The sequence below is a fragment of the Pelecanus crispus genome, chromosome 1 (assembly GCF_030463565.1).
Source record: "Pelecanus crispus isolate bPelCri1 chromosome 1, bPelCri1.pri, whole genome shotgun sequence".
NCBI lineage: Eukaryota > Metazoa > Chordata > Aves > Pelecaniformes > Pelecanidae > Pelecanus > Pelecanus crispus.
Genome location: NC_134643.1, coordinates 103771517 through 103793852, shown reverse-complemented (window position 1 = coordinate 103793852; position 22336 = coordinate 103771517). Strand labels below are relative to the sequence as shown.

At 43.5% G+C, this 22336-nt stretch overlaps 1 protein-coding gene across 1 annotated transcript; it reads right to left on the bottom strand.

Moving 5' to 3' along the window:
• Window positions 1-479: 479 nt before the first annotated feature.
• PLCXD2 (phosphatidylinositol specific phospholipase C X domain containing 2) lies at window positions 480-20662 on the bottom strand. Its single transcript, XM_075727632.1, has 4 exons — window positions 20527-20662; window positions 4863-5323; window positions 3421-3662; window positions 480-642 (listed from the first exon to the last, which is right to left on the bottom strand). The coding sequence occupies exons 1-4, from the start codon at window positions 20660-20662 to the stop codon at window positions 480-482; spliced, it is 1002 nt and encodes a 333-aa protein (XP_075583747.1).
• Window positions 20663-22336: the final 1674 nt, after the last annotated feature.

The following is a 22336-nucleotide window of genomic DNA, read 5'->3' as shown; positions in this document are numbered from 1 at the left end:
AGCCCAGCTATGCCTGAGGTGGCTCAAGAACAATACCATCGTGGCCAGCCTGGTCACACTGCTGCTAAGGGATCAGCAGCAATCCTTGGTTTGAGCCCTGGTGTTGAGAAATAGGCAGGATGCGCACACAGGGGGACGGTGAGTCCAGTCACCAGGGAGACGTGCACCATAATCGGGTACATCTGCTCCGGAGGCCAGCCTCTCGTTGGCAGGCAGATGCCGCGCCGGACTGCAGCAGATGTGTGCATAACTTAGTCAAACACGTAGCCACAGACGCGCAGCAGCACTCAGACAGCACTTTCTGTTCCACTCAGATCCACACATCACCGGGAAAAGGGACCCGCCTCTATGTGATGCTTAACCATGTTTCTTCTAGAAAACTTTTTTAAATAAACAGGGATTACAATAGGCTTCACTGAAATAAAACATTTAGTGTAGTTTGAAGATGTCCACTGAGGAGCACAAGTGGGACACAGCAATCAGGATTTAGTTGCAGACTCATCGTCTTCTAAAAGGAGGTCATTTAATGCAATAACTGCAGCAGCAAAGTCAACCAGCTCCACAAAGTCAGATGTAATTATGTTAACACCCATAACACCTGGCTTCTGTGCTTTCACCCAATTCAAAATCATGGGCAGGTTCCTAAAGAAATTGAAATGAAGAAAATTAAACATTTTACAAGAGACTATTCTCTATACATACTCTACTTATTTCAAATACAACATGCTGTTTACAAATTATGTTATTATCTCACATTTGTGATCAGGTCCTGACTGACACCCAAAATGCAACTGGCTGACAAGAAGAGTGCTTAACATAGCATGCAGTCATTAGCTGTCAAATAGAAATATTGGTCAGTCATCTATCCAAACCACCATGCATACAAAATAATATTTGTGAACTCTATATTCACTGAGCAGACTGTGCTTCAGGATTTAATGCTGCACTACAATTTTCTCCATCCTGGTTTATTTTTACCCAAGTACACATTGAACCGAAAAGCTTAATTTCACAGCAGACTTCATTGTAGCACAAAGCAAGGTTATATCTGGCCCAAGATGTTCCCCTGACCACCTCTGCCTTAGGGTGGGCAGGAAAGAAGTTGCTGGGGGCAGCACACTGCATTTCTACTGAACTCCTTTCAGCCCCCATACCCACCCACAGCAATGGGATCAGGGAAACGAAACCTAGAACCAAGCCCTCAGCTCTGTAGGGGTTGAACATCCCACCATACATCACCATAACCAGAGAAGGGCAAAGTGTGTCAGGAATCAAGTTAAATGAAATTAGAACTTCTACCATGGGGAGAAGTTTCAAGTAATTTCTTGGACAGAGTGCAATTCAGGAATCTGCACAAGCTGTTTTGCACTCGAACATGCAAATACCAGGGTTTTCAGCACACTTAGAGACAAATCACTAAACATATCAGAATTATTTAAATTCGTGTCATAATACACATACAAAATTACACAAGAAGATGGTAGGCAAGCAAATTAGCTAACAGCATAGGGGAGAAAACACAAACAAAAATCCTAAAAACACCCCACAGCTCTTGTTCCAGAAAAAAAAAATCTTGTAAACAACCAAGAGAAGAGAGAACTTGAGTGAAGGCATAATTACTGTCCCTGTCAAGGGACACACCCGATTCTAGCCAGCTAAGTGTGAATGTTGCACATTTTTCCTTTAGCAAGAGCTCAAAAACACTTAAACACTCATATTCAGGGCAAAATTTCCATATGAGAAGGCAGACATCTACACGGAACTGCAAAGACAGATTTACACATACAAATCAGCTAGCATGTGTAAATGCATACGAGCAATCATGCTTTAGCAAACAGCATCATCTATTTTAAATTTTCACAGTTTACTTTCAAACAAGTGGTAACGATGGGGCTGAGGGAAAAAGATGGAGGGAAGGCAGGCTTCCAGCCTACCAGTGGCTTACAGCCCAGATCTGTGCCAGGAGTCACTTGAAATAAAACTGCTTGCCCATTCCATGAAATTGGATGATCCTTTACTGGTTTAAAAATAGAAATTCAGTACGATCTTTCCTTTAATCACAAGGCAACAGTACATTTAATATACAGTATGCAGACATAAGTTACATCCACACTTTCCATTAAGTATCCCCACCAAGCACACATATTTACTTTGTGCAACTTGTGACAGCAAGCACCAGTCCTAGAGCACCTGAGCACCATCTAGTGTCTAATGCTGACCACACAGACATGGGCAAAGCACAGGCCAGACTGGAGACCTGAATATATTGTGGCAAACATCATTTGGATTTAATTACCTTTTGCTAGATTAACGTCTGTAAACAGGAAGGAGACTGAAAACGCCATGATTTATACTTTACCTGGCATTTCCTTACTTTCATCAGCTTTTGTGACTGCAAACAACACTTGCTATTTTTAGAAAGGATTTTTAAGAAAATAAGTTATATTGGCTTTGGCTTCAAAATAATAATACTGTAATTACTTCTAAAGTGACCAATGATTCTCCCAAAGGGAACATGAACTGCCTTCTGAAGATGTGTTTTTATCTCACTGCTTAATACTAAGCTCAGCTGCTGATCAAATTAGACCAGCTGTGACCACCTATACAAGTGTAATTTAGAACTTAATATCATTATGGCAAGATAAACTGTTAGAACTTAATATCATTATGGCAAGATAAACTGTTAGTGACATCAAAACAGGCAATATTAAACAGTGAGCCAGGAGACCAGATCCCACCAGGACTGTTACAGTTCTGGCAGTTTTTAGCAAAGAGGCTACAAGGTGATAATGCCATAAAATAAAGTCACATGGAACCCATCCTGCTCATGCCATTAACACTATTAAAAATCACTGGCACTCTGTACTACTCAAAGCAAAACCCTCTTCTGATGATCTTATGGGCAAGTTATTGTACAACAGTGGTATAAAAGTCATACTGTTAATCTAATTTTTGGTAAAAAAACCCTAGATAAAATACTGCCCCAGGTCATACATCTTTGGCCATTACTGAAATTACCGAGACAGATTTGTACAGACAAATTCAAAACTGAGCCCACAAATAGGGGCACAAGTTTTTTTCCTTCTAAATTCAAGTTCAGCCAATTTGGAATGAATAATAATTAATTTGGTTTGAAACAATAGGTCCAGCCCATGTTTTATGAAATCACATTATGTTCAGAAATAGCTCCAATTACCAGGAAACACACTTATAGTTACATACATACCCTGTTACTTCATTAAAGAATTATTGAAAACGACTACAAATATCTCTCACAAGCAATAGTAATGAAGCAAAACTGCATGCTTTCATCAAGTTCTTACTTCTAAGCAAACATTTCCTAGTTTCTTGCTCACTCAGTGCCTCTTTCAACATGAAAGATGGTAAGTAAAGAACTGAGAAATCAAGACAAGTCCTTACCTATGAACAAGTGTGTTCTTCAGACCACGGATTAGATGCCGTGCAATAGTTTTCACTCGAGGTGTGAGAATTGCTTGAGAAACATGAAAAGTCCCATAACGACTTCGTTCCTCAAGAGTGGTCTCCAGGAACTGTAACAGTTTGTGCACATTGGTTGTATTAGCCCATGGTGCCGGCATTTTATTCCCTGGCCACAGGAAGGGGTATTCCCGATACAAAGGGTAGTGGTAGAATATGAGAACCTAACAGAACAAAGAAAAAGGAGAAAAAATAAACAAAAATTCAAAACTATGTTATTTAAACTTAAACAGGATGTTGCATTGGTTTATGTTAATACTGTACTGCTGCAGCTAGCATAGCAGTGAAAAAACAGATCAAGAAAAAAAGAAGCTGCTTCTGAGTCATGAGTGTCAGTAAATTTGTTGGACTATTGCCAACAAAGGAGATGGAGATCATTTTGGTTAGCTATGAGGACAAGATTGCTTCAGGCTTTAAGGGTCATCAGTTTAAAATGAAAAAGTTGCCAGGAGTATACGGAAATGTCATTCAAAGAATTCAGCTTAAAAGCATTTCAAAGCACTGTCAAGAGAATACTACGTCTGTACTCAAAGTCAAGGATTTTAGCAGTCTTGCCATCTTCCACATAACTCCTATTAAGTGGCAAAGTGTACCGGGCTGACTGGCATAACGGCATTGCACTTGCACTTACTGCACAAGATGCCAAAATCAGTCTTGCTGTCAGCAAAATCTTCTCTAAATCAAAAGTCAGTATTTCATGCCCTGTAAGGTGGTTCTCTATAAGAGGACGGCACAAAGATGCAACACTTTTTATTAACACCCAAGCTTACAAATGATTAATTTTGGACCCTAGCACTGACAGCATCAGTTCAGAGGAACTCCTCAAAGCCTCATGTATTTTACAATTTAAGAATTATGTGCCATTGCTGAAACCCTGTTCTCAGTTTGTGCGTATGCATGGGAGCAGCTACCCTGAAGAGTCATTTAATCTTGCCACTATAGATTTGGATGGCTGCAAAGGAGCTAAGAAATTCTGTACCATACCTTAGTCATGTTAAAGCTAATATGCTTCACACTGGCCAAAAAGAAAAGTTTATCAAATCCTCACCAACACAAGTCAGCACAACATGCTCTTCCAGAAGAGAAAACCATTTGTAAGGAGCACAAGGCCCCAAGGATACTATCATTTAGTTATTTAACAGACATGCTTGCGAGCAGGACACAGTCTAGCCACACCATGGATGGAGGGGCTACACAGCTGCACATAAATGAACATGCACACCACAAAGGAGGCCCGAGCGGGCTTTAAATTGACTGTCAGCAGCATCCTTGCTCCAACACCTCTGAGTGGGAAGCATAACCCAACTTCTCTATTTAAATCTTAACCTTTTGGGTTTGAAAAACATTACACATCCTTTCCCCACCTGGTGTTTCTTCTCCCACATATACTGTAACGTCACATATTCTACACATTCAACGGAACAAAGTTTGGATCCAAATGCTGAGTGGATCCTGTTGATCAAGAAGAAGTGATGGCTGTCATCCATGGCATAGAAGTGATTGAAATCCAAGAAGATTACTTCCTTGGGGTGCTGCTCAAGAAAGGTGTTAATCTCCTTCAGCCCATCCCATACTTTGATGCCAAATAAGCCATGTATGAAGTAAATCTCTTGTCCTATTTCTCCAGGCTTGGAAGATACACGAAGATCAAAGTAGCGGATCCCACCTTCCAACTGCTCTTTGAAAGTCAGATTTTGAGTCACTGACCATTTCTTCATGATCTTTTTAACCAATGAAATTCTGGCCAAACGTTTGATGGCTGTGGCTTGGTCTGGTCCCACAGGAGACTTCTCGTCAACCCAGTAGCTGAAAGAATCATGTGACCCTAGAAACAAAAGCCAAGAATATTTAATTTTAGAAAACTGATGCCCCCAAAACACATATACCCTTGTGCCTTGTAAATTGAAAAAAGCCCTACATGCATGGCAGGGCAGAAGAGTTCTGCTCACGTGTGAGTCTTTCAGACTATCCTTCACACCTTAATTTTCCCTAACTGTACAGCAAGAGCTATGCTTAAGGTTCTCGGTTTGAACAGTTTTCTTGTGTGAGCTCCCAATTTCAACACACTCTGAAAATCATGACCATAAGACAAACATCAGTGGTAATGGGAAACTTCCTTCATTTAAAAACTATCAATCTACCTCCAAAGCTTTCTCAGACCCTGGTATATCATTGATTTGAGGCAAGACTCCAGCTTCATTGAAAGAACCTGAGGCTTTATGTCCATTCTACCTGGTAAACTCAATTGTGACCCAATCCACCACAGTTCTTGGAACATATTTCTTTATTCATGTGATGGACATGCACGTGCCTTACCCGCACATCTCACTTTAGCCCCAAGATGGTAAATAAATGATTAGTAGTTTGAACAGTGGGCAACAACTGGCTGAACTTAAAGGTGGAACAATTAAGCACACCACCAGTTACTGTGTGGTTAGACACAAAGCTTATGTTAAACAAGATCATGAACATGTCTTTTACCTGGCAGTGCCTTTGAGTGGCTACAGGTGTGGTGAATACAAAATTCACCAAAAAAGATGACCAACAATCAAAATCACTAGTCCCTGCCAAAATAACACGTCTGACAAAGCTCCTGTAACACAACCTGTACCTTGGCAGAGAAGCTGCACCTCCAGTACAAAATTTGTGCTTACTAGAAAAGAAACCTCCAACTGAAAATTCAGTAGTAAATGGAAACAAAGCTGAGAAATAATGAAACTCCTTCAAAATAACAGCTTCAGAGTCAATGAAATACCTCTAGCTTAGCCAAGTAAATAACAGAACAAAGAGTAATAGGGCAGTTGTATTGGGTTTGCATGGCAAGGTTTTGGTAGCAGCGAGGCTATAGGCGTGGCTCCTGTGAGAAGCTTCTAGAAGCTTCCCCCATGTCCAATAGAGCCAATGCCAGCTGGTTCCATGGCTGGATGGCTGCTGGCCAAAGCCGAGCCCATCAGCGACAGTGGTAGCACCTCTGTGATAACATATTTAAGGAGGAAAAAGACCTCACCGGGACACAAACTGCAGCTGGAATGAGGAATGAGAATATATGAGAGGAACAACTCTGCAGACACCAAGGCTAGTGAAGGAGGGCAGGAGGTGCTCCAGGCACCGGAGCAGAGATTCCCCTGCAGCCCCTGGTGCAGCCCATGCTGGGGCAGCTGTGCCCCTGCACCCATGGAGGCCCACGGGGGAGCAGATCTCCACCTGCAGCCTGGGGAGGGCCCCACGCTGGAGCAGGGGGATGTGCCCAAAGGAGGCTGTGACCTTGTGGGAAGCCCGTGCTGGAGCAGGCTCCTGGCAGGAGCTGTGGCCCCGTGGGGAGAGAGGAGCCCAGGCTGGAGCAGGTTTGCTGGCAGCACCTGTGACCCCGTGGGGGACCCACGCTGGAGCAGTCTGCTCCTGAAGGGCTGCACCCCGTGGGAGGGACCCACGCTGGAGCATTTAGTGAAGAACTGCAGCCTGTGGGAAGGACCCACATTGGAGAAGTTTGTGGAGGACTGTCTCCCATGGGAGGGACCCCACATTGGAGCAGGGCAAGAGTGTGAGGAGTCCTCCCCTGAGGAGGAAGGAGCAGCAGAGACAACATGTGATGAACTGACCGCAGCCCTCATTCCCCATCCCCCTGAGCCACTCAGGGGAAGGAGGTAGAGAAAATCAGGAATGAAGTTCAGCCCCGGAAGAAGGGAAGGGAGGGGGAAAGGTGTTTTAAGATTTAGTTTTTATTTCTCATTACCCTACTCTGATTTGACTCGTAATAAATTAAACTGATTTTCCCCAAGTCAAGTCTGTTTTGCCCGTGATGGTAATTGCTGAGTAGATCTCCCTGTCCTTAACCTCAACCCACGAACTTCTTCTGTTATATTGTCTCTCCCCTGTCCAGTTGAGAAGGGGAGTGATAGAGCAGCTTTGGTGGGCACTCGGCATCCAGCCAGGGTCAACCCACCACAGTAGTCTATCTCGGTTTACGCTGTAGGAGAGCAGCATAAAGCAAAAGATGGGCATAAGCTGATCTACCAGACTGAGATTTACCAGGGATTTCTAACTATTTACACCAGGCACCAGCATTCTGGCCAAGAAGCTGTAACCACTCCAGGCATGACTTCCCTGTGAAGCCCCAGCTGGGAAAAACACTACAGGAGCTCTAAGATCCCTGCTTCCCTTTTTTCTTCAGGACAGTAGGTGAGAGGTTCCCCATCGAGCCAAACCCCACATGCTTCCTGCACACCCACTGTCCTGGTTTTGGCTGGGATAGTGTTAATTTTCTTCCTAGTAGCAGGCATAGTGCTGTGTTTTGGATTTAGTGCGAGAATAATGCTGATAACACACTGCTGGTTTAGTTGTTGCTAAGTAGTGCTTACACTAGTCAAGGACTTTTCAGCTTCCCATGCTCTGCCAGGTGCACAAGAAACTGGGAGGGGGCACAGCCAGGACAGCTGACCCAAACTGACCAAAGGGCTATTCCATACCATGTGATGTCATGCTCAGTATATAAACTGGGGGGAGTTGGCCAGGGGGGCAACGATCACCACTTGGGAACTGTCTGGGTATCAGTCAGCAGGTGGTGAGCAATTGCATTGTGCACCACTTGTTTTGTATATTATTATTATTTTCCCTTCCTTTTCTGTCCTATTAAACTGTCTTTATCTCAACCCATGAATTTTACTTTTTTTCCCCCCCAATGCTCTCCCCCATCCCACTGGGGAGGGGGAGAGTGAACAGCTGTGTGGTGTTTAGCTGCCTGCTGGGTTAAACCACAACACCCACCTCACTGAAGTACAGGGAAAGCATCTTCACCCCCAGTCACCACAAACAGCTCCTTTTCCAGCTGCCTTGGGGATACAGTGACCCTGCACCATGCTGCCAGCATCTGCATCTTCCCTTCCTGCACACCCCAGGGTTCTTGTCCCTGCTTCTGGGACTATTCTTTTCTAGAATTTCTTCCTCTACCTCAGTCTGCAACTCTGTTAAAAAGATTCCTAATTTGTCGTTTCCAATTTTAAAACAACATTTGAGGCATCCACAGCCTCCTTTACCCAGACCTTTTATTTGTGTACCAGTGCCCACTTGAAGACAGAGGTATTTCTTGTGATGCAAGCTCAGAGCTATAAACAAGACTGTGATCTCAATTGGATTATCTTGTCAGGTTTTTCTAACGCAGATGGAGGTACAAACTGTGCACAAACCAAACATCAGTTCACAACAACCTTAAATGTACTTTCTCCATGACTTTCAACTAGTTCAAAAGTACTGAAAAAGAACCATGAAGGTTAGTTTTCAGGCTTTACAAATGAACACTAAAAACTAATTCTGATCAACTCTTCAGGAATTCTTCACAGTCCTTGTAAAAACATGCCTCTTGTGTTTTTCCATTCAGTCTTCTAGAAACAAGCAACGAGTAACAAAAAACCTGGTTTTAAAAGATGTCAGCTTAAGAAGCTATTTCGTACCTGTCATAGTAAGCTACATAAAAAAGTAGCTGTCAGTTTTGGAGTGACACCTAGATTTTTTTCCCCACCTCCAAATATGTAACCCCAAACAAAATACAGGATCAAACATTTAGTGAAGACATTTCAGAAGAAGCCATAATAAGGCCTGGCTCATATTGCAAGCTGCAACTCACAGATGTTTGAGCTTCATACATCTCCCCACACAGAATGAGCCTTTCAAGCTTCTACAGTATTTGGAAAGGAGACTTCCAATTGCAAGAAGCTTGTCTTCTGCCTCTGAATGAGTCACACTGCACAAAGTAGTCATGGGTTTTTTTGTTTTCCTTTGTGAGAATGCTTTGTTGGGGGGTTGGGGGAGGGGGTTGGTTGGGTTTTTTGTTTTGTTTAGGGTTTTTTGGGTTGGGTTTTTTTAAGTTCTCAATTCTATCCATTCTGATTTCTTCCTCTATTTAGGTCACTGTAGAAAGTTGTTTAACATGCTAGAATAAGGCCATAAGAAACATTTTCTTATCATTTTAACTAAGACTATGCCTTAGCCTCTAGAGAGCTGTCTACAGAAGTCAGTCACACCATTATGCTCCCTCCTCAGTCAGTGTCACTGATAAATCTGACTTACAAAAGAATGACAACTTCATTTGGCATCAAATATATTGTTGTCAACACAAATCTGAGCCAAGAAACACCTTGTTTTCCTAAGTCCAGTCACATACTTTACAGCTACAAAAGCCTTTCCTTTGCAGATTGCCACATACAAAGCACATTTAAGGATACAAAGAACAAATTTCTCCTTGCACTATCACAAACCAAGTTCTATTTTTAGCTCTAGAAAGCAGCAAGAAGGAAAACAAGCCACAAGCACATCGCAACTTTTTCAACACATACTTACATACTTTAACTGTGCTCCTTAACAGGGTAGCTATTTGAGAAACTGAACTGTATGTGACATGCTTCTATAGTTAGAGAAGATCCTTAAAACTCCTGTCCTGTGGTTCTGCTTAAAAGCTTAGGAAACTGGACTTCTCACTTACAATGAAGTCAACATGTATACCTAGATATAACCAGTTAGAACATGAGCCAGAGCATCTGAAAAACAAGCTCGCCTTTTCACAGTTGGTAGAAGACCACCTCGTAAGAAGGACAAGAGAGCATCATCGATACTGCAGCTGGAAAGACACAGCAGAAGTTCAACTGGATTTTCAGTGGTCATTCACAAAAGGCCAGCCACCAACTGCAAGAAATATGTAGGCCAAACCCGGACCCAGAACATTTTTACTCTGGTAAGAGAAAACCAAACTGAAAACCTGAAGCAACAGCACTGTTGAGCTGAGAGGTAAGAGCTAGGTGAGGATCCATGTCATCCACCAGGCCCTTCTATAATTTATGATCACTGTGTTATGTTACCAGCTCAGCCACTGGCTTTTAATATAGCTTAGCTGTGATGTTAAGCTACACGCTAAGCCGATTGCATCATGATGTCAAAATAATCCCTGCTCTCCTTCACTCTACCCCTAAACTCCATGACATGCCCAGCCATTCTGTAGCCATGGCATGAGCCAGGCTGGTTGCTGATGCAGTATGATTACTTTTGAAAAAGTATAATCTGAACCAACCCAAACCTGTACAGTTTCAAAGACAAAAGCCTACACCAGAAGCAGCAGACCAGCCCCGTCTTGTTAACAGATCAGTGTTAGAGCTGCTAATCACATTGTCAATTAAAGTCTAATACAAGGATGTGCGAAGGTACTGAGATGCTGTAATGTTGTACAGTAACAGCAATGGGGCTGGCAGTTGCTGAACAGAGCAAGAATCACAAAACTCTCAGTGACATACACGAAAAAGTCCTTTCCATGTATAAGAAATCGTTTACAGTCTGTGTTCCACACCCCCCACCCCCCAAAATGGTGTGCATCTCCAAATTATACTGACCACTTTCTCAGGAAAGTTAAAAAAAGCTCAGGAAGTCTCATCAGCAAAATATTTCAAGTGACACCTGACATCTTGAAAATAAGTAACACCATGTATTAATTCCATAAATGCATTCCTTAAACTTGTTGATTGTGAACAAAGCACCTAACAAACCCAGGTATTTGTAACTTCCATCTTACAGACTCAAAAGGCACAGAAAAGTCAAGAAACTTAGGTCTTCGTTGTCCTTTAGGTGAACAAAGGCCAGAACCCGAGTCTGAACTGCCTCAAGGGCAGTTTTTGCACGTGCAGCACACTTCTTGAGTCACTGTACATGAGAACAGATTAGCATTCAGATTGCAAACCTCACTGAGCTGCTCCAGTGACGTGGCATCAATCTGGTGCTCAGCCCTTCCTGAAACCAAGCCAGGCACAGGAAATAAGGAGGTGATGATTTGCCAATTGCTTCCAATAGGCTGAAGATGCATAGCATGAAGCAGCGAGCATTAAATTTAAGCACGAAAGCCTGCACATTCAAAATAAAAATTAGGGGACTGCTAATCAGCTGGCAGCTCTTACACAGTAATAGACAATGGCTGCTCTATTTTGGTTTCATTTCTTTCATCTGACAAAGATTGGAAGCTTCAAGGAAAGCAGTCACATCCCATCAGATGCCCAGATATTAAATTATCAAAGGCTATGATACGGTTAGAATAGTATTAAAGAGGTATCCTCCAGATGCCAGATTGTTAAAATGATGAATAGTCCTCTTAGTTTTATCCCAGCAAGTGCAACTTTGGATTAATTTTTATTCATATCTTTAATCCCCTTTCTATTCTCCTTACACTAATTTCTCAAGTTAATTGTATGTTAAATAGATCTCTTCTCAATTCAATTTGTATGTTAAATAGATTGTATTTCACTGTTCAGGACGACTTTTTTGTAGAAGCCTTTGTGCTAATTGTTAGAAAGCAGCCTTTTATCATCCCATCTGCAAAGTCTAACTTTCCAGTGTGTCTATTTGTCATGCTACTTAGTCACAGATAGTCAAATTAACCCATGGTGTAGCTCAAACAAATGACACTAATCAACAGAATGCTATTAAGCCTTGAATTTCAACAAATACTAGCTATATCACTTTGTATTATCTTTTGTTTCCACATCAGTACTTTCTCCATATACAGTTGATGTGCAGGGATAGGAATCAGCATCATCTCACCAACCCCCATGTCCTTTCACAAGCTTGTGTATTTACCTTCAAAGGTTGTTAAAAATATGTATACATGGCATGCAAAGTGCAGAGAGCTTCCAACATAGAACATACTTGTACAGTGCCAATTACTTGAAAACAAGACAAGAACTCCTGTTTTTCTCAGGTACAAGAAGGCCTACAGTTTTATCACTAGCCTCCCTGGTTGCAAGGCTGTGGACTAGTCAGGAGCAGCAGCTAAAGACACTTCCTGCAAAAAGTCTGTCTAACTAAGAAACAAGAATGGAAGGAGAAATGCAGGAGAGTGCATTGTCAGTAAGTTCAACTAGATCAGACAAATTTGGTTTTATCTTCACATTAATGGCATATTAACAGGATTAGAAAATGCAAGAAAACCACTTCTGTTACATTAAACATTTGTAAGACGCAAGGTCAACATACTGTACTAACCCACTAAAAGGATTAAAGGGTCATTTATGGACAAAGAATCACCCTAGCTGTAGTGACGCCAAACTTCTTAGAGCAAGCTTTGCTCACTACACGAAGTACATTCCCCATATATTACAAAACACCACACATGACATAGCATAGCAAGCATTACATAGCCAAGACATCTAGAAGCACAGTAATCAAGTTCCAAAAAACACAGGATGCAAGTGCTAGCAAGTTAAGGCTGTCCCACAAACGTTCTTCTAAAAGTGTCCTGTGTGTGCCAGAACTGAGGGAAAAATGGGATAAACAAAAGTGCCTCACAAAGCCCAGAAGTCCTCAGGATTCAGGTCATTAACAATCCAGATTTTCTAATCAAAAGATTAACATCTTAAAAGCTCTTCACTAATGAAAAGCAAATACAACAGTTCATATTAACTTGCCCAGCAAAAGGAGGAGAGGCAGGAATAACAAACATCCTATTGATAATTATCTAAAACTATTTACATTAGTATTTTTAATAGAATTGTAAAAGAATCCTTTAGGTATTCTTAATGCAGTCTCATTAGCAAAGACAATGCCTAATACAGACCAAATCCTCTTAGGAAAACTTCCTCTCCCTATCAAAGAATTACCCTGATTTCCCCCTACTGCCCCCTTTTAGGGTAGGAGGTGGAGTGGGGGGAATAAAAGGGGTACAAAGAGAAAGGGAGGAAGTGATGGCTTAAAACAGTCTTGGACACAATATCACATTGTAGTTTGCTTTTCTTTCCAGCCAGGAGAAAACCATTTGGCACTGGTTGGAGTTACTGCCATTAAGGCTTTTTTTGTGATTTAGCAATGACTTCCTATTTATTGGCAACCTCAGCTGTCTGCACTGGGCAAGCAGAAAGTGGCAGTACTTCTCTACCATTTCAAAGCCTGAATGGATCTACCTGCTCTGAAAAGAAAAAAAAAAAATTCAGCTTAGAGTCCTATACTCCTCTTTTGTGAGCACTCAAACACATGGACCAAGGGCTCATTCTCTTCCAAGAAGGCTCTGGGGAATTTTTTTCTTGTTTTCATTACTCAATACTTTTTCTTCTTTTTACATCTTTTCTGGAGAAGCAGGCAAACCAGAACTTTCACACAACATGGAAGGAGAGCAACAACTGTTTATATCAACATTATGATTGGTTTTCACTGCTTGAAGTAAAACTTAAGCATGTTCTACACTCATTTACCAGGCAGTGAAGTCACCCTCTAGGGCACACAGATTTTAATAAAAAAAGGAAGTGTTTCCTGATGAAAAAAATTAAGATCTTCACATGCTGTCTTAAGAAAACTTTGTGGCATTGCCAGAACAAGTCCGTTTTGGCTAAATAGATGGCAGTGGTCCTTTAAAAAGGAGAAACCCTAAGATTTGAGCCTGGCTTTTCAGTGGGACCCATCATAGACCCAGTACAGTTATTTCCCTATCTGCCACACCAGTTCCTCACACAGGGATGTATAAAGGGAATAGTTTGTTACTTTGGAATAGTGGAACAACTTCCATTAGATATTCTCATCAGTATAGCAGTGCAGAAAATTTAATAGCTCCTCTCTAACAAGAGTTGGTATTTGCTGCTACTATGAAGTAGATGACCAAGGTAATAAAATACTTTGTCCTTTCAGGAAAGGTTAATCCTGAAAATTCTGCATTTACGAACCATAGAATCATTTAGGTTGGAAAAGACCTTTAAGATCATTGAGTCCAACTGTAAACCTAAGGCTGTGAAGTCCACCAAATCATATCCAATATCACCATACTTATGCAGATGTTTTCTTCTAATGGTTATTACCTCATTGATTAGTAGATGTCAATTAAATTGTAATGGAAAATAAAGCTTGGTGAATCAGAACTTTAACCTTATATATTTCTTCCCTTTGAGCTTTAACCCAACAGACAGCCAGTTTAGCCGATTCAACGATCCTTTTAATTAGGACTCCAAAGAAGTCCTGTTTGGAAGGAGGAGGCAGTTTCAGGCTTACCACCACTTCTCCCCTCAGGAGCCATGTCCATAGCACATACCAGTCCATGAACAAAGAAACAAGAAATCCACAGCAATATCAAGTTCAGCAGCTCACCTCAGGGTCATGCAGGCAAGGAGAAAAAAATCTGATTAGATTTGATCCTAGTGGCCAGTTCTTAACTGGACAGAGCTGCTGCTTCTTTTCAGAACCATTTCAGTTCTGCTTGGCCAACTAAAAGGCAAGCAGCCCATAGGGCTTTTGGTGAACAGTCGCGCTGTCAGGACAGCAGAGCTGGCTGGAACTGGTGGGTAAGGAGATGAGCAGGAGATGCCCAGGGCCCCACCAACTCCAGGCATTCCCCACATGCCTGACACATGAGCACAGCAAGCACCCAGCAGCTTGTCATCACAAGAAACACACCCCTCCACACGCTGTATCCCCCCTTTAGGGTTAACTATGGGCTCGGCTGGTAGGGCTGCTCCTCATTAAGACTGCCTGCTAGCTGTATTTGTAAAGCTCTGTTTTCCAGGGCTGTTAATTTTGTAGGACTTTGATCATTTAGATCAAAACCATTAGGTTTCTGCCTCAGGCTTTTGGGGTGATCTTATTGGAGAAGGGTGGAAACAGCGGCATGTTGTAGTACCAAAAGGTTCAGCTACAGTCATACTGACACTACCATGAACAAACTAAGGAAAGTTATTCAATTAAAAGTTCATTAGAAAGTTAATTAAAAAAGCATGTGTGTTGTAGGGCAGAATCGAGCAGCTTGACAAGTGCTGTAGTTTGGAGCAGAAGACCAACATTTACTACTTTAGAAGGCCAGGGACAGATCTCAGAGATCAGCAAAAACCAAAGACATTTCAAAAACTATTTCAGCTCTCCAATGTAGTTTTATTTTAGCCATATTTGAGCCAAGATTATTTTCTGTGTTAAAAAAGTGCTTCTGGAACTGTAAAACTCAGCTCTTCCATCAGCTTTAGCTACTTATAACCCAGCAGCCCACAGGCAACTCTCCACCAGTTGTCCAGCCTGATGCAGGCAGGAGCAGCACCCTGTCGCAACTGCTCTGCATTGCTTAGAAAGGAGATCCTGGCCATCCTTCCACACACCTTCAAGAGGATGAGCTAATGCATAAGAAGATAACAGAAAAGGCTCTGTGCACCACCAGAAGCCACGACTGAAGAGCTGCCCTACCTCTCCCCAGAGACACAGGCTGCCCTGCCCACGTGCTCCATACCAGCAGGACACCTTGCCTAGCATTACATACAGCTCTAGGCATACCAGTATCTGAAAAATTAACTTTTGGTGGCAAAAAATTCTTTAGTATTTCAAATCAGACTCAGATATACAAAATTCACCAACACAGAAACATTTATATTTGAAGATTAAAAAAAGTTACAATCTAGGATGTGAATATCAGTGTTAAATGACTTTTTTAGTATCACATTTCAAAGTGCTGAACTAAAACACTTTTTCTAAATTTTCTATTTTTCAGCTCTCTTCTCTGGAGACTCAATTAAAATTTAATTTAGTTCAGATTCAAATTAATTTGTTCCCAACTAAGCTTAATTCTTTCCTCAGTAGCAGGTTCACTAAAGCCATGTGAAAGAAAATATAATCCCCAATGTTTCCTTAATATGGCCATACTACCTCTTCTTCTTCTTTCCTGCCTGCATCTGCAGCACTGTGACACACCAGGTTAACCACCATGCTCCCTCAGGACAGCTGCATGCTCCAGCACCCATCCTGGGGTTTGTCCAAGCACATGAACAGTTGTTTTGAGAAGCTTTTCTGGAGGAACCACGTCTCCAGGAAAATCCCCCCAAACTGTTATCAACATAAAAAAGCTTTCCATCAGGCTAGCCTGACAAATGCACTCATTTATGCTTGTAGGACCAAACAAGCATCAAAGGAGGGAAACGGGAGTCCTGGTCTTTTTTTTAGGTGATGGGAGACAGAAGGAAGGGAAGAGGGAAGGCAGGGGACAGAAGAGGCATTTGACCAGCTTATTTCTATTATGAAATGGCACCCATAACTACTCTGGGTGCTCCTGCAAGAAGGAGCTTGCTTACCCTCCCATATACCAGTGGATCCTTACCTAAGCAATCATAAATTTCCTCTAGAAGATAAGGAAAGAAAATCAGCACTGGGGAGAGACTCACAGCTAACTATCCTGACCAAAATGGGTGACCAATCCAGTAATATAGTTTGATCAAAAATAGCAAGTAAGTCTACCAGCTATGTCATGGCTCGTAATTATTCAAAGATGGAATAACCCAGACAGGATTAAGTAAATGCATTATTACCAAGACCCAAAGGAAAACCGAACTGCCTACTCTTCTGCTCATCGCATTCATCCAGCACCTTGGAGGCTGGACTAATAAAAGATTCTATAAGCAGACACTGACAGGTGGCAGTTAACATCTGCTGGATTGCTTTGCTGTCTCAAGACAACTGGCACAAGCTTATCCTGATCTCAGAAAGTGGATCTAATTGAATCAGCTGTCCTAATACAAGTATTCATATAAAAGCTTGATGAAACTGGAAGGTGGTGCTGTACCTTCAGAAGCAGAGAGACTTCTCAGACTCTAGCACCTAGTTAATTGTGATACTGCAAAAATTACTTAGAAAGGCAAGTAGTCCAAATGAAGCAGTACGAATTGGACATGCCACGGTGCTAGGAATTATCAGCATACAAGTACAGGCAAGAAACAGGTTAGGCTTCTCCAGCAAATTCATTAAACAGCCTATTTACTTCAAAAGCAGACCAATGACAGCACTTCAGCTTTTTCTCATGTTCCATTTCTCAGGGGCTGAGGGGGAAACAACAGATGCAGATTAAGAGATGACCAAGGAAAGTAGTAAGCGTCACAGTTGTACACAATTTCATAAAATTGTTTAAAGTAAAACAGCTTGAGATTAAACACACACTATAATATACAATACATTACCCTGCCAAGGGTCACGCTCACAATCAAAGTGTTTAAGAGCTCATTTTTAAACCCACATTCAAAGAGGATTAGTCTGGCATATAATTAAGAGAAAAACCTCTAGAGTTTCACACAAGGTCACCACTTGTTGAGGGTGGTTAATTTTGTTGACTATATTGTATGCATGTAAGTTGATGACATTTTAGTTACTTGATATTTTGCAATCTCTCATTGCAAAAGATTCCTTCTCTCATGACATTGCCCACGAAACCTCATCTCTTTTCCTCAGATGAGACTACGCTGGTTTAGAGTTTAGTCTAGAGTTTTTCCAATAGAAACAACAGAAAAGCCTGAACTCTGGAACTGTCCACACCCAAGCCTTGGAGGATGACCCCCAATTCTTCAAAGTCTCTCCTCTGTTTTGAGCATAGAATTAAATCAGCATGTAAACACCGAACTGCCATACCTCATGAAACACCGATCTTAAACATTATTTGTTACCAATCAGTTCTAAAGATTGAGCAAATAATGACTTTCTCTATCCTCAGGTAGCATGTTTCACACCACATTTAATAGCTCTGGGAGTCATAGAATAGTGTATGTTACAAAGGACCCCCAGCAGTCACAGCTACCTTTTTTTAAAGCCAGTGAAAACAAGCATCTCTAAAAGCACAACTGTTTGCAACAGATGAAGAAGCATAACTCTATACAGACATCCTTAGCTTCATACAAGAGGGTTATTAAGAATTTCCCACTTACAATACCATACGATGAATTAAATCTAAGCAGTTTCTTTTCTGTGTATACTATCAATTCATTCACTTTAAATAGCCCCATCATGCCAACATTTTGTCTCTTTTTAAAAAGAAGAAGGTAGAAACTTTTATTCTTCAAATGCTGCATTTCTCCAAGTGCAACTAGGTCAAAAAAAAAAAGCCAAGCAACAAACAACAGTTTCACACTGGACTGTTGACTTGAAACCTTAAAACTTGTTTTCAAGTGCTCCAGCACCTTCACTAGAGTCACATCTCTGCTCCTACCTGCAAGGAGTGACTGGGAGGGAAAAACAAACAAACAAACCCAAAAAACAGTTGAGTCCATCATTCCAGTGGTGAAAACGAATGCATCTGGAGATGGACAAAAGCAGTCCACACCTGTCATATGCACACACATGTATTAAGCATAGACAAAAATGCTTCCCATTTGAGCCGAAGCCTATCTTTCATCTCTCTTTTGAAGATAGCATTGGTCTTCATTGCTATTCAGCACCTGTAAACAGATGCCTCAACTGCAACATGTTTTATACAATCCTTTCCTTACACACTGCTAGTAACATCAACTTGGCTCCCAAAAAGGTTGTTTGTCAAGCACCACACCAACAATCTACTTCAGCAAAAGAATCATTGGACTGAAATAAAAAAAAATTCCCAAAACACCTACCTAAAATGCCTTTTCCCTGCTTGCAGGTTGCACGGTGTACGTGCAGGAAAGGGGTGGGAAAATACACCAATTTTGACCACAAATAAACATACACTGCAAGCATTTTCAAAAAACACTACTCACTTGAAAAGCACCATGGCATTACTGAAACAACTCATTTCCTTGGTTCCTCTGCTACAAACGTCATGCAACCAGTATTGTAAGCGATGGACAGCGGCAACATACCTAACACAATCTACATCATAACATTCTGCAAAGTTTCACAGCCCTTAAGTTGCTACAGCAACAAAAAGTTGATTTATTACTGTTCACTAAAACAGAGAATGTTTTCTTTGCCACAAGTTTAAAAATCTGCAACTGCTTGAATTTTGTATGAACACTGAATTGCCCTTCTGTCCCCCTTCCCTGTTCAAATGAACAGGGTTACACAAAATGTTTTTGCCACTGTCAGGGGGGAAGGGGCGTTACTTTTGATTAAAACAAGGTATTTGAATTGTTCTACTTCAGGTAATACAGCAGCAAGTGCTGTGGTACCCCACAGGAGGTGTGTAGCCCCTTCTCCCCATGCTTCAAATGTCTCTTGGTTATCTCTGCTGGCACAAAAAAGGAAGCTACTCTGTTTCTAGGGAAGTGTCTCTGCATGTCCTCTATATAACACATACTCAAAGGGTTTTGACGAGCTAAGGCACTAATGTGAAAATCAAGCCTGTACCACTAATGCCCAGGGTCCAACATCCAGTATCAGAATGAGCTGCTACACTAGCTGCCCCTCAAACCTTCCTTATTGACATCTACAAACAACACTAGATTATTTTTTGCCATTTACAGATGGAAATTCAGCCTCATTCCTAAGTAACTCAAGGGTCATCTGTTGTCTTCCTCATTTATCAGTTTATCCGTAAACCAGAAGTGATGACGCTTGCCCTTGCCAATTTATTAAGCTAGAAGCTCTGCGCAGAAGCTAGGGGTTAGTTGTTTTAAGTTCAGCCAGAAAGGGAGAAAATTTTATAAGAAATTACAGTATTTTAGTGTCTTCAGCGTAACATTGGGATATTTCATAAGCGTGCTGTACTCTTTTTTTCCCCCCTCTGACAAGCCATACACAGGTTCTGCTATAAAAGATGCTTCCATCTGATGAACCTCCAGTTGTTAGGGGCAACATAAACTCTTCTCCCTTTTAGCCTTCCTTAAACAAGGCGAGGCACCTTACAGAGTACCTCCAGAGGCCACAGCTACCTTTTTTAAAGCCAACGAGAAGAAGCAAGCCAGCGGGTTCGAGACTCGCAGCGGTACTGGCAGAAGGCGAAGGCCTCCTCCCGCTCCTGCGAGGGCCGGGCTTCACGGTGGCCCTCGGCCCCAGCCCGGCTCTGACGCCTGAGGACTGGCTGCCCCCACCTTTGCTACAGTTCCAGCGAACACCCGACCGCCGGCTCCCGAGCACGGGCAAACACCTCAGGGCCGAGCCTACCGCCACAGCGCCGGGCACAACCGGGCCTGGCCCAAGCACCCTACTTCACTGGCTGGGTGGGGGGACAGGGACGGACACACGACACACGGACACACGCCACCGCCGCCTCCCCTCATCGCCAGGCCCCGCCACCCCCGGGGCCGCCCCGACGGCAGGGACAGGCCCCGGCACCCAAACAACCCCTCCCCTCCCGCCCCGCCGCCCTACCCGGGATGGCCAGGTTGGAGAGCGGGTAGGAGCGCAGCGCCGCCGGCAGCGAGCCCATCCAGTCCGCGTTGCTCTCCGCCATGGTCCCCGCGGCCCGCCGCCGCCGGCCGCCCTCCCTCCCGGCTGGCGGCCTCATCCCCGGCCGGGGGAGCGGAGCCGGGCCGGGCCGGGCCGGGCCGCAGCGGCGAGGGGCTGCGGGGCCGGGGCCAGCAGCGGCTGCCCGCCCCCCCTTATGTAACAGGTGCGGCCCGGCCAGGCGCGGCGCCGTCACAGCGGCCCGGCGGCCAGCCATTGGCTGCTCGCCGTTGGCCCCGCCCCCTACCCCGCCCCGCCCCGGCGCTGACATGGCGGTGGGGCCGGCGAGGCCGCCTCTCCCCGCGGAGTGGGGGGGGAACCGGGCTCGGCTGCGGGGCCTCCGGCTGCGGGGCCTAGGCAATGGCGAGGCGCTGCGCTGCTCTGGAAGGAGGACCTGCCAGCGCTCCTGCAGCGCGGGCTGCCAACATGCGGCTCCCGCCTCGGGGGAAGGGTTTGCAGGTGCAGGCTTGGCAGAGCCAGAAAGCCGCTCAGAGAGAAAGAAACGCGCCTTTGCTTTTCCCACCCGTAACCTGCTGCCCTGGTTTCGGCCGACAGAGAGACACTTTTCATTCTAGTAGCTGGCATAGCGCCGTGTTTTGGATTTAGAATGAGAATAACGTTGAGAACGCACTGATGGTTTAGTTGCTGCTGAGCAGTGCTTACACTAGTCAAGGCCTTTTCAGCTTCCCATGCTCTGCCAGGTGCACAAGAAGCTGGGAGGGGGCACAGCCAGGACAGCTGACCCAAACTGGCCAAAGGGCTATTCCATGCCATATGACGTCATGCTGAACAAAACCTGGAGTGGTTGGCCAGGGCGGGGATGCTACTCAGGAACCGGCTGGGCATCAGTCAGGTGGTGGGCAATTGCATTGTGCATCACTTGTTTTGTATAGTCTTTTGTCACTATTATTTTCCCTTGCTTTTCTCTCCCATTAAATTGTCTTTATCTCAACCCACGAGTTTTACCCTTTTTCTGATTCCCTCCCCCATCCCACTGGGGGGAGTGAGTGAACGGCTCTGTGGTATTTAGCTGCCTGCAGGGTTAAACCACGACACCTTCTTTGCAGACACATTACAATGTTTTGAGCTATCATACGGAATTGTAAGTAAAGCACAATGAACTTTGCATTTCAGGCTTCCTCTGTACTACCCAACCAGGCACATACATTTTGACACCTACAGATGCACGTCCTGGTGTCATTGCATGGGTCTGTCTGTGAGGGAAAAGGTAAAACCACCTCTCTGTGACCCTGTCATGGGAAGTACTCGTCACAGTACATCTGCAACAACTGAAGTAACCATCACTATTGTTTTTCTTCTCTTTCTGCACCACCTGACCGGTGAAACAGGCATCGTGTCTGACCAGGTCAGAGGAGGAGGAGAGTAACAGTGTGGTCTGGGAGTAGAGAAATGTCAGCCGAGGGCCTAAATGTCTTCTCACTTCAGGTGGCACCACACAGGGCTTCTACAGTCCTAGTCACCCGAAATTCAAAATCCTTTGAGCCAACTGGCTCTCCTTTTACTGTTGATGGCACTAGCTGTGCAGCTTTGCACATGCTCATGACTTTCTACAACCTCACTGTGTGGTGATATGCTGTTGGGGATGTGCTTACCAGTGCAGCGTGCATGCGTATGTGCGGGCACTCGCACACACACACACACACAGAGCTACCCCACGTACACCAGGAAATGGCTGTGAGCTTGGATCGTGATATTCACTCTACTGTAGTGGCAG